Raw genomic sequence first — 13581 nt, 5'->3', positions numbered from 1 at the left:
CAAATGAAAAACAGTAATCTAGTTAAACAATACAGACTAAGTTTTCTATAAATGGAAGGATACCTGCTGTGTTCGGTGCACACACTTAACAGCCATCCACTTCTGCTCAGAGCTAAAAGGGTATTCAGCTTTTCTGATATAATCCTGTTGAAGTCCATCAAGACCCATCTATATGGCACAAAAGGAAAGTTAATTCTCACCAACACGTGACTACTTTTTCCTTTAACAAAGAAACAAGGGTCACAACTTGTAGGGAGGGTGGCTAGAGATACCTGGATTATTTTTCAAACAGCTGTGCTCCATCTATACCTACCGTATTTCTCTGAACAGCAGCACACATGTTCAACATGAAAGCCTAGGTGTTTGATAAAGTCTAGGGCATGCTATTGAACTACATACAGAGCAAAACTTCAACACTGACTACATTAAAATCTCAACTGGCTCAAACTCTGGAACGAAGCAGGATAACAAATAAAGGTGCCCAGCCAATACATACTTTATAATCAACAGAAGCTTCAGATTCAACTCCTCGCTTCTCAGGGATTCAAATTTACCCTGCCTGCTGCTGCCATGCTACTCCCTTTCACCCCACCCCTTGACATGCCGACTACTCCCAATGCCATGTCGCTCTTCTCCTTCCTTACCCTTTGCATTTCCCACCAAATATTCAAAAATATTCTTTAAACTATTCAAAAACCTGGCTTATTGCTTTTTACTGTCTACTGAAACGTGTTCAGACTCGCCTTCCTAGCTTTCAAAAATCCTCCAGTAACCCACCACACAGCCTACTTAACCACCCTCGGAGCCACTCAAACTGTTCATTTCATCCAGGTTAACCAACTCATAAGCCACAATCCAGTCCATGCTTTTTTATTTCTCTGTGCTTTTATTCTTGCTCTTTCCCTAGCTTATCCCCCCACCCCCATCTAAGTCCTTCCTCCCCTTCAAAGTCCAGGTCCCAAGTCCAAATGTGCACTCTTCTTACATACGGCTCGATGTTAAGACTGTCTACTACCTTGGTCTGCCTTTTATTTGTTCCAAGCACGTCATTATTAACTCCCTACCTAAATTGTGAGGTCCCCACCCATAAAGAGGTGGTTTCAAACACTTTATTTCTCAAAGAGAGAAAGTTAAATATAACACAATAAATACTTGTTAAGTTATTTAACTTTTGAATACCTTTTAAAAAGCTATACTATGCTGTTTTAGTTACAAGGCAAACAGATGATAAAGGAATGTGACTTTCTGTTAAGGAAACAGAAATAATGTATATATTATAGAAATACCAATTTTACTTTATCAAATTAAATGTTACAACAACCTACATTTCTATACTGAATCTCAATTCAAGCAACCTCATTTAGAGGCATCCTGTTTTATGTAAGTGTCGAAGTTTCCTAAGACTGCTCTTAAAAGTAGTTTTATTTTTGTTATGGGAATGCCAGGTTGGACTTTTAGGTTTCTCATTTAATCAACTGTAGGACTTAGAAGAGGAGATCAACTGGGACAGATAAAAGGGTCTCTGAGAGCAGCACTCCTTCTCCCCAACACAAACTCTAACTCTACACTTATTGTAAGAAATTGATAATGAGGAAGGGGAAGGAAAGGAAATGGAAGACTGGAAAAAGAAAAGCTGACTTCTCATGCTGGCCTTAATACCTTCATGTGGAAATACTAAAGAATGTTGCCCCTTACGCATTTGAAAATTGGCATTTATCAGCAATTACACACATTTATACAGCTTTTCACACTACACTCTGAGTATTATGGAAGACAAGAACATTACTTCATAAGAACAAATCCGTCACTGGTCATTAGTTTGTAGGCTGCATGTAGGAGATATAAAGTTATAGTGAAAAACCTCTATGCTCTGTATTTCCAGGAAGAATAAAACTGGTTCCCAAAAGGCAATAAAAACTATGAAATAATGTGAATCTTCTTCACTCTAATGTGAATCTTCTTCACTCTACACCTAAAAGCCAGTAATACTGAAATTTATGGCTTCACATTCTCTTGTGAGGGTGATATTTTCACATGTCAAAGAAGAGAGACTAGGCACATACCTTCATTGCAAGAGCAATTAAGGCTCCTTCTGTTGGTTTCCCCATTAGAGTGTTGTTTCTAATTACAGCATCATTGCACACACAGCCCGCCTAAGAGAAATACACATAAACTATGAACCCATCACTGCATCCTAAGTCATTACGAAGAGAGCCACTTTCTTAGAGAATGCAGTATTTACCTCGACAATTCTGCTAACAGATGGGTTATAGAATCCATGAACAACATCACCATCAACAATCACTTCCCCAAATGGATTGTAGCCAACTCCAGTAACCTAAGGAACATAAAGTAGAGTCAATAATACCAGCAGACAGTGACAATACTTATGAAAACCAAAACCTATGAGTTGCGTTCATTTCATTTTATACATCATGACACTGTTAGTGCGTACACCTAGAAAAGCATTTAAATTTGTCTAAAACAACACTTAATAAAAGAATATAGATAGTAATTTTCACCACAATGGTAAACCTACAGTTAATTATACTAATAATTAACTACTAATTATGCTAATTAATAATTATAATGCATAGTATATTGTAAATAGAAACAATGTAATTGTTAATATAATTAATATAATCTTATATTGCTTCTACTTACAATATACTATAAAAAGGATAAATAAACCATGAAAATCTCTATATATAAGTGAGCTTAAATTTATATAACATTACATTTATGTAACACTACAATTTGCAAAGAATTCAAATCTATTACCACATCTAGCATTCATGACAAACCTGTGACCTAGACAAAAGTAGAATTCTTTTTGCAAATATGCAGGCTCAGAGACAAGTGATTTACCCTAGCACTTACAAACTACTTTAACATAGTATATATTACATACAAATTTTTAAAATCAGAGACAAGTCAGATACTTATCCTATACAGCTAGAACAAACCAAGCCAAATACAAGTTATATATCACAATAAAAATAGGACAGTTTAGAGGAATTAACAAACAGTTAATGCTTGACATATAAAATTATGGGCCTAAAACAAAAGAGAAACCTGTATCTTACCTTTCATACCTGGACCATGTAATATAAGCACATGTAACCCCAATGACCCTTCTGAGTCATCCAGAAAAGGCACATTCAACATAGCACTGGGTATCCTTAACCAAATCTAACACCCTAAATATCAATAGTCTCATTTTAAGACCTAGTAAAATGGAATTAAATAGACCTAAGTACAACTTCCGTCAATTTGTGAAATACTTCCTTTGCTCAGAGAACTGGCTATAAATACATTTTAAAATACTGTTCCCATCATGAATAGTGTTAATGAAAATTCCAGCCAGAAATCCCACAAGGTCCAATCCCAATCCAGAGATTGGAACGTGTCCTCACACAGCTTCAAAATTAACCAATGCACGTACACTGACATGCACTTCAGGGGCTGCCAATATATAATTTTTAAAGTAGATTAATTCATCCATTCATTTATTCTTTCAACAAGTATTTACTAGTATGAGGCAGACCCTTGTGCTGGGCGACAGAGTTCCTGCTCTATTATATTGGGTTGGCCGAAAGGTTCGTTCAGTTTTTTTCCCTAAGACGGCTCTAGTAGCACTTAGTTGTCTTTAACTTCATTCAAAACAATTTTGTTAGATTGTATGTGACAGCTGTTATATCAGCGTGCATTTAAAATAAGGCTTATCAAAATCGGTGAATTTTTGTGTAGCCATTTTAATACTGAAGATTGAAGGAAAAAAGCAACATTTTCAGTATATCATGCTTTATTATTTCAAGAAAGGTAAAAACGCAACCAAAATGCAAAAACAGATTTGTGCAGTGTACGGAGAAGGCGCTGTGACTGATCGAACGTGTCAAAAGCGGTTTGCAAAGTTTCGTGCTGGAGATTTCTCGCTGGACGATGCTCCACGGGCGGGTAGACCAGTTGACGCTGATAGCGATCAAATCGAGACATTAACTGAGAACAATCAGCGTTATACCATGCGGGAGATAGCCAACATACTCAAAATATCCAAATCAAGCGTTGAAAATCATTGGCGCCAGCTTGGTCATGTGAATCGCTTTGATGTTTGGGTTCCACACGGGTTAAGCGAAAAAAACCTTCTTGACCGTATTTTCACAGGTGATTCTCTACTTAGAATGAAAACGTTCCATTTTTAAAACAAACTGTGATGGGCAATGAAAAGTGGATACTGTACAATACTGTGGAATGGAAGAGACTGTGGGGCAAGTGAAATGAACCACCACCAACCACACCAAAGGCCACTTCATCCAAAGAAGGTGATGTTGTATATATGGTGGGAATGGAAGGGAATCCTCTACCATGAGCTCCTTCCGGAAAACCAAACGATTAATTTCAACAAGTACTGCTCCCAATTAGACCAGCTGAAAGCAGCACTCGACAAAAAGCGTCCAGAATTAGTCAACAGAAAATGCATAATCTTCCATCAGGATAATGCAAGACCTCATGTTTCTTTGATGACCAGGCAAAAACTGTTACAGCTTGGCTGGGAAGTTCTGATTCATCCGCCATATTCACCAGACATTGCACCTTCAGATTTCCATTGATTAAGGTCTTTACAAAATTATCTTAACGGAAAAAATCTCAATTCCCTGGAAGACTGTAAAAGGCACCTGGAACAGTTCTTTGCTCAAAAAGATAAAAAGTTTTGGGCAGGTGGAATTATGAAGTTGCCTGAAAAATGGCAGAAGGTAGTGGAGCAAAAGGGCAAACATGCTGTTCAATAAAGTTCTTGGTGAAAATGAAAAATGTGTCTTTTATTTTTACTTAATAACCGAAGGCACTTTTTGGCCAACCCAATACTTAAGAGTATCATGGGAAGAGGGACAGAGGATTTCACCTGAACTAAGAGGTATGGAACTAGGAAAACATGTAACACAGGGCAAGTTCTGGGTGGTCAGCAAAGCTTTTCTGAAGAAATGGGTTGGAAATGAGGTGCAAAGGTTGAAGAGGCATTAGACTGTCCTAAGTAGTGACAACAGCAGCAAAGGTCCTTCAGTAAGACGAATTTTGTCACACTGAAAGAACCATAAAGTCAATGTATTTGGTGTATGGAGAGCAAAGGAGAGATACAGGCTGAGGAAGGAAACAAGGGACGGAACATGTAGGGCTGTGAGCAGCCCCATTTCAGGACCCTGGTCACAATGGGAAGCCACTGAAAGATCTTCATTTAGGCATCCAGAGTCTGGTAACAGATGGATGTAGGGGAGACTGAAAGAGAGGTGTCAAGGGGGATCAACGTTTCTGGACTGCACAACTGGAGCGGGATCAAGACTTGGGAGAACCACACGGGACAGAAAATGCTCAGCTGCTCACTTGCAGACCTTCTAAAGACACTAGAATGGTTAGGAACACTAAACACCAAAACTTCTGAAAAGGAATTCTGTTAAAAAAAAAAAATCTATAGAGTACCTCAGCACGCAGGCCATCCGAAGTAAATACGTGGGTAACAGTCATTTCATTCTTCGTCAGGGTTCCAGTTTTATCTGAACAAATCACATTACAGCACCCTAAAGAATAAATTGCTACAAGTCACCAAAAGTCAGGGAAAAATGCAAGTTCACATTAAAAACAAATCAAAGACTCTGGAAGCCTGCTCTGCTTCTCTGAATTTTGTACAAATCAAGCTCATGGATAATTTTAGGTTGTTTTCTCTCCTGTGCTTACTTCATCATAAGGTATGAACAGTTTCTAGAATTAAAATTAATTAGATACTGATAAATGCTGACTTTTTCTTTATTTCCAGTTGAATTTCTACGAAGCTACTTGATATTAGCTTTATATAGTGACTTTATATAATACATTTTCTAGAAAGTTTCAAGGTTACCTTACTATAAACCCATATAATTTTTTCAGCCATTATTTTAAGGAATTTTTGCCTTCTCAATATTAAAATGCAAACTAGAAGTTAAATTCAACATTTTTGAATTCCTAAATAAAAAGAAGTTTCATAACATACATAAAGTTACCACAGTTTTCATATCACACATAAAATTATGTTACAGCAATGTAACTACTGTATGCTTACTGTTCTTAATAAATTCAACTCAAGAATGACATTTTAGGATCTATAATTATCAATTATCTTCCTTGAGATGTCAAAAGAAAACATTTCTCTGTCACTCTATGGTTTCATTTGTTACTTTTTTTTTTTTACATGATTTAAGCATTAGAACAGTCCATGATGCAGAAAGATTTAAAGCTCCCTGACGTGAGTAATATGAATTTTTAATGACCTTTTTTGGTTGTTAAAACCATACTCAACATTGCTACAAGCCAAACACCACCATGTAAACCTCTAAGACAGGGGTCCCCAACCCCCGGGCCGCAGACCAGTACCGGCCCGCGGCCTGTTAAGAACGGGGCCGCACAGCAGGAGGTGAGCGGCGGGTGGACGAGCGAAGCTTCGCCTGTTGCCCCCCATTGCTCCCCATCGCTCGCATTACCGCCTGAACCACCACCACCCTCCCCCCCGTCTGTGGAAAAACTGTCTTCCATGAAACTGGTCCCTGGTGCCAAAAAGGCTGGGGACTGCTCTAAGACAAAATCTGTAAAACCCAAAGACCCCTGTTGATGTAACTATCATGTCAATGGATAAGCATGCTCTAACCAGAGACTTACCCAGAGTTTCAACAATAGGTAGCTTTTTCACAATGGCCCTTTTCTTCACCATTCTCATAACACCAAGGGCTAGAGTCACTGTGACCACAATGGGAAGACCTTCAGGAATTGCTGCTACAGCCAAACTGTAACCAGTAAAGATATAGCATTGAAGTATAAATTCAGTAGTACCCATAGCAATAATTTCAATTGGCTGTTACTTAAAGTAGAGGTTAAAAATGTAAAATTGTTGCTGTCAAACCCAAAAAAGGCCTCAAAATGAGGGAAAACTGATTAACATTTATTGGCCACCTACTAGCTACCAGGTTAAGCACAGTGGTTAAAGAATATAGGTTCTGACATCAGACTGCCTAGATTTGTACCCCCAGCTTCAATTTTCACCTGTGTGACCTCAAGCTATTATGCCTCCACCTCTGTAGTTTAGTTTCTCATCTATAAATATAGATAATAACAGGTGTTCAGACAAAAACTTGTACGTGAATGTTCACAGCAGCATTATTCACAATAGCCAAAAGATGGAAAGAGCCCAAATGTTCATCAACTGACGAATGGGAAACTGTGGTGTGCCCATACAAGGGAGTACTATTCAGCCATTAAAAAGAATGAAGTACTGATTCATGCTACAAATGAAAAAGCCTTGAAAACATCATGCTAACTGAAAGCAGCAGGACACATGTTGCATGATTTCACTTATATGAGATATCAAGAATAAGCAGATCCAAAGAGACAGAAAGCAGTTTAGTGGTCGTCAGCTGGTAGGGAGAGGGAAGAATGGGGAATGACTGTAAAATGGGCACAGGGTTTTCTTTCGGGGGTGATGAAAAAGTTCTGACACTAGATGGTGGTGATGGTGTTAACATTATGAATGTATTTAACTCCACTGAACTGTATACTTTAAAATGGAAAATTTTATGGTATGTGCATTTTATCACAACAAAAAAATTAATTACTTTACTATTTCCCTTCGTAATACTAAAAAAGAAAAACCACCTCAAATTAAATCTCTACTTTTGTCCCATTCCATATCTCCTGATTCTGCTACAGATAAGGACAGGTGCATGCCTATCCTTCATTCTAACAATGCTCCCTGAACTCCCTCTACTGCCCAGTTTCTACAATATAATCTAGATCCAATGGACCTTTTCATTCCTTTACATTTAAATCATTTTATAAATAATTTACAGAGGAATAAAATGGATTGTGAAAAACTTCAATAGAAATTTTCATTTGAATTTTAACCCCAAACTATATTCCTGGATATGAAAGTATATATATATCTGAAATGGACAACGTCCTTTGAATGCAACTGCTCAACTGTCATGAATAAACCTGGAACATATTCACTTTTTAAAACAGTGATTTCAAATTCAAAAACCATTTCTAACAGGTTTTAGGTTTATCAATTCTGGTTCTTCTTTCTGCATTTGTCTCTTCAAAATGCAACACTTCTAAAAATGTTAATGGTCCATAACTTTTAGGACAGTCATCTTCTCAGTAATACAATACTGCATGATGAATTCCTTGCTGTAGAATGACTAACTATAAGAGAATGCCTGTCCTTCCCCTTTCATCCTTAAAAATAAACAGTTCAGGGTATTCCCTGGCGGTCCACTGGTTAGGACTCGGCGCTTTCACTGCCAAAGGCCCGGGTTCAATCCCTGGTCAGGGAACTAAGATCCCACAAGCCACTCAGCACAGGTAAAAAAAATAAAAGTAAAAACCCAGTTCACTCATTAAAATTCAGGAGTTTGAGAAAATCTGGAGTACCATCATCCAAGGATTCAGTGTTGAGATTACACTTATATGATTCAATTTCACCTTCATCATTAGAGCCTACAGTGGTTGTCTCTTTGCATTCATCTTCTGGTTTGTCTAATATTATGAAAATTCTTCTGTCAATTCTTCTTTGCCATTATGGTAAAAAAAATTAAAAATTCTCAATTTCTCAATTTTGTTTAATGAATGCAAAAAAAAAAAAAAAAAAAAAACTACCAAGATTTTGTCTCCAGACTTTTTTTATACCTTTTTAAATGATAATGTAATGCTTTGGGCAACATAATAAGAAAATTAAAGGATAACAGAATAATAATGATTTATTTATTATTACAGTAGCCTTATAAGCTACTTATCCTTCTGCTTTCTCATTGTTTTACTCATTTTTAGCACAGTTGGAAATAATTGTTAAAATGCTTGCTAGGGGAATAAAATAGCCAAGATGTTTCAACACGCAGGAAAAATAAGTTCACTAAAGATCCCACATGTATTTTAGCACATATAAATGTACAGTAGACCCACATGGTTACTGAAAAATAGAATGAGTTTTATTTTATTAAAAAATTCTTAAATGTTTGGTCCTTTGGAAGATCCTGAGGTAGGAATAAAAGTCATGAGGTATTAATCTTCACAAATAGTCAGAACTGCTCCAAAAAAAATACTCAAAAACATGAGTCCAATAGATAATAATATGCCAATGGTTAATAAAATTCATGCCCCATTTTAAATTCATTTCATATTTAACCCAAGGCTCCTTTACACATATTTAAGCCAAGAGTTTCAAGTTGTATTTTTGCTCCTCCAAGGAAAAACTATAGTCCTTCACTATATCACAAATATCTTTTAACTTCTTATTCATCCTACTTATTCCTTGTACTCCACTTGACTTTTTTTTAATCCACTGGTTTTTATTCTGAAACTTGAACTATTACTTGCTAGGCCTATTACAGAGCTGTCATCCAGGATTTCTCTTCCTTAGAGGACTAGGTGAGTTCCACTTTTTCTTACACCCTACACAACATCATCTTCCTTTCTTTCACCCTTGTTTTGCTGGAATTCATACAAGAAGAGGTAAGGGATAAATTTCCTGATTACTTGCTTATCCATTTGTAATTACCTAAATTGATACTTTGGCTAGACCTAGATTTATAGATTTAAAATCATTTCCCCCCATACTTTAATTGTACTGCCCCACTGTCTTCTAATTTAATCTAATGTTGCTGTGGATGAAGGTTTAATAAAATCCTTTTTCCCTTCTGTATTTGGTTAAATAAATCTCTAGCTCTGTTCTCTTAGTGACGACAGTATAGCAACTATGTTGCTAGGCAACACTGCTTATGATAAAAGGATCTCCTGACCGATAAATTATCCATGGACTGGGAGAATTATAATTATCTTACAGGAAGCTACAGCTTTGGGTTTCCTCAGTGTGGTGACTCTCGTAACTGGGCATGTTTCTTGCAGGCATCCTGGAAAGTGTACGTTTCCAGAGATGCTGGCTCCTGCGGATTATGAGGCATTTTAACCCAGGACAGCTCCTGCCCTTACATGGTCATCTCATCTGCCTGTACCTAAGCTGAACTGCTACAGGGACTGCTGTAGGAACTCTCTCAGAAGAGGACGTTGCCCTGTGGTGTTCAGGACACAGGTACCAAGTATGACCTATGAAAGTCTCGTGAGTTGAAAATCTTAGTAGAGCCTAAAAAGACCCTGTGGTGGAAATTGTAGTTGCTAATGAGAAGTATGATACCAGTCTAATTTTCCTTCCTGTACAGATGACCTGACCTGTTTTCTTTAGTGTCACAATGATGTATCTGGGTTGGAGTTTTTTTCGTCCTGCTTGGCATTTAGAGAATCCTTTCAATCTATAAAGATTCATGTCTTGCTTCATTTCTTATATAATTTCTTCTGATCTCTTTTTAAATCTTCTGTTACTCAGATATGGCATTTATTGAATTATCCTTTGTCACTTTTATCTCATTCTCTGTTTTAGACTTTTTACTCTATTTTTGGGGAGACCACTTCGACTTTATATTATAGCCTTTAAACTGAATCTTTAATTTCAGCAATCATAACCTTAATATCTTAAAAAAATATATTTTGGTTCTGTGATCCTTTTCTACAGCAATCTGCCTTTCTATCATGAATGCAGTTTCTTCACAAATCTCTGAAAATACGAATGCTTTCTATTTTTAATTTTTCGTCAATTCTTGCATATTTGGTTTTCCTCTGAGATGGATTATTCAATTTCTATATTGTGGTCTTTCTCTCTCATGCTCCTAGTTTTCAGTTTGGCAATCCTTAATTGTCTATTTAAGTATAAAAATGCAATATTGGGTTGATAACACCAGACATGTAGTGTGGGGTTTCTCCACTGCACATACATAGGTTTTCATTTTCCTGGAGCTCATTTCAACATATGAATTCTGAACTATTTAAGTAGAGTTAATATACTCTAATGTGCTCGTACAATACCTCCATAATGGAACATAAGCTATGACTAACAAAGAAATAAGAGAGGCAAAAGAGACTTCAAATTATAAACAAACCACCAGAACTTACCTTACACTAATAGTAAACATTTCCAGGATATCTTTTCCTAGTAACCAGCCAACCAACATGATGATACCTGTAACAGAATCAAACAGCTATTTTTCCCTTTTATATAAAATCACCTGGGCATGGAAGGGATAGAACAGAAAGCTGAGGGCAGCAAAAGTCCCTTGATATAAAAGGGAAAGTTCATCAGATCACAATTATAAGATTTTACAAAAATCCATTAAGCAGGTGAGATTAAATTAATCTTAAGGTTAAAACTGTGTATGCATGCACACACCTACAGTTTTACCTTTTGTTGCCACTGCTGCCCCCCATCCCTTAAAGTAATAATATCTGAGAGTTCCCAATATAAGAGAACAGTATTTTCATACAATGGGGGGAAAAAAAGAAGGCAGCATATACATATAGGTTTTCTCTTAACTATGAGGTTCGCAAAAATAAACCCTGGAACTTTACTTCTCATAACTCAATATCCAGACACTGCACATTAAGTTTGTACTACAAACCAAGGAGTACTTAGGACTTGGCTCAAAGAATGATATAAGACATTGTAAGACAGCCAAAAGTGCAATTAACATTTAAAAATTACTACCTTTACAGCGTCTAAAAGTTAAAAACGAATTAACATAAACCAAACAGCTGATTCTTTACTCTCTTCTTTAATCTTTATCTTTGAAAAGAAGTGGGGGGGGGGGGGCGCAAGGGATGTACCACTGGTTTTGTGAGGAAAAACACCGTATCAGAGTTTTAATAAAATAACTTCGAGACTGTATTCTAGATCAATATGGACATTGAAAACAAGGTCTTCTTCATCTTTCTGCAACTACAAAATAATGATCCAGATCCCATCCCAAATACTATCCTGATAAAAGAAATTTTGTCCAGTGAATTATACCAGAGTCCAGCAAACTATACAATCTATGGCCCTCTTACGTGTTTTTGTAAATAGTTTGTTGGAACACAGCCACACCCATTGTTTGTAAATTGTCTGTGGTTGCTTTTGTGCTGATGGCAAAGTTGAGTATTTCCAACACAGAACGTACAAACCAAAGGCTAAAACATTTACTATCTGGCACTTTACCAAAATGTCTGCTGACCCTTGATTTTGATCTTGTTCCTTCTCCTATTCCATATACTATCCTAACAAGAAAAATTATGTCCAATGCATTTAAAACCAGGTAACCATAAAGTTGAAAAATTTTTATCACTAAATTTGATGTGGTTTAATGGTACAGTGTTAATATAAACTGGAAAGATTTAATTGGTTAAACTGCCCTTCAATTTACCAAATTCACTATAAATTCTAAAAAATAAACAGCAATAACCAAATGAAGGGAGCTATGAGAACATACACACCATTTAAACAAAAAGAATGAAATACCTTCCCAGCTTCTACTTTATGTTTATGATAATGAGAAATGGATCAACGGGATTAATATTTAAGAAGTTATTTCACTGAAACTGTACAGCAGAAATGTTGTCTTAAAATTTCATTGTTATCTTAAAAGCTAGCAAGAAAAATTAAAATAACATCATGGAAGAATTAAACAGAGAAGGACTCTCTCGCAGAGTTCATCCATGCATCTTTCCGCATGTGCTCTGCTTTTCCAATAAACATTTTACTTTTCTCTTTAAAAAAAAAAAGAAAGAAAGAAACAGAGAAAAGACTCCAAAATTGATGTGTTTAATGTTATGATAAAGATGTTGTTTCAACTCAGTGAATTAAGAATGGACTATGGAATTGATGGTACTAGGATAATTAACTTTTGAGTAAAAAAGTAATAATTCTACCTTAAGTCTTATACTAAAATAAATTCTAAATAAAATAGTAAAATTAAGTGTCAAAAGTAAAAACTAAAGTAGTATAGTGATGTTTAAATAACTATAAACAAAAAACATTCTCCCACATGGGGTTGGGAGAGCCTTTATGAATAGAACACAGACAGAAACTTAACTGCACTAACTATCAACAGGAGGGTGATAAGAATCTCAGGGAAGAGACTGTTCCATTACACATCTCTCCCCTCCCTACCAAGTTTATTATACAGCCCTCAAAAGCAATTTAAAAATCAGGAGAAAAAAATACTTGTAACTTAAACAACAAAAGGATTAATATCCTAATTATACAAAGAGCTGTGACCAATCTAAGACTTATACCACAAGAGAAGAGGGACAAAAGAAATAAACTGGCAGGTCATAAAATAAAAAGGACTAACACACATATGACAAAGTGTTCAGTTTCTCGAATAATGAATTTTGAAATAAAATAATGAGAAGACTTTTCTTCACCTATTAAGTTAATGACAAAAAAGCTGGCAAGGGTGCTGGAAGAGAGACTTTTATCTTGTTGATGGAGGATATTATTTGGCAATATGAAACAAAAGCCTTTAAAAAGATGCCAAAAATTTTAAAATCACACAGATACTCTTTGACCCAATAATTTCACTTTCAGGAATTTATCCTAAGGAAATGAGAGGTGTTTATAATAAGATACCTGCACTGAAGAATCACTTACACAATTCTTTAAAACTTTAAAAACCTACACAAATGTCTAAAAGAGCACTG

At 36.1% G+C, this 13581-nt stretch overlaps 1 protein-coding gene across 5 annotated transcripts in view; it reads right to left on the bottom strand.

The window, feature by feature from the left end:
• The window catches only part of ATP2C1 (ATPase secretory pathway Ca2+ transporting 1), a 104505-nt gene that overhangs the window by 26987 nt on the left and 63937 nt on the right, over positions 1 to 13581 (bottom strand). For all 5 annotated transcript variants that reach the window (XM_068545903.1, XM_068545900.1, XM_068545902.1 and 2 more), the window contains 6 exons: positions 11020 to 11086; positions 6685 to 6809; positions 5476 to 5573; positions 2243 to 2338; positions 2064 to 2153; positions 64 to 168 (listed from right to left, as the gene is read on the bottom strand). In XM_068545903.1, coding sequence (XP_068402004.1) covers positions 64 to 168; positions 2064 to 2153; positions 2243 to 2338; positions 5476 to 5573; positions 6685 to 6809; positions 11020 to 11086 — 581 coding nt within the window. The remainder of the gene's footprint in view (positions 1 to 63; positions 169 to 2063; positions 2154 to 2242; positions 2339 to 5475; positions 5574 to 6684; positions 6810 to 11019; positions 11087 to 13581) is intronic.

This window comes from Eschrichtius robustus, chromosome 6, assembly GCF_028021215.1.
Source record: "Eschrichtius robustus isolate mEscRob2 chromosome 6, mEscRob2.pri, whole genome shotgun sequence".
NCBI classification, from domain to species: Eukaryota; Metazoa; Chordata; class Mammalia; order Artiodactyla; family Eschrichtiidae; genus Eschrichtius; species Eschrichtius robustus.
This window is presented reverse-complemented; position numbering and strand designations above follow the sequence as displayed.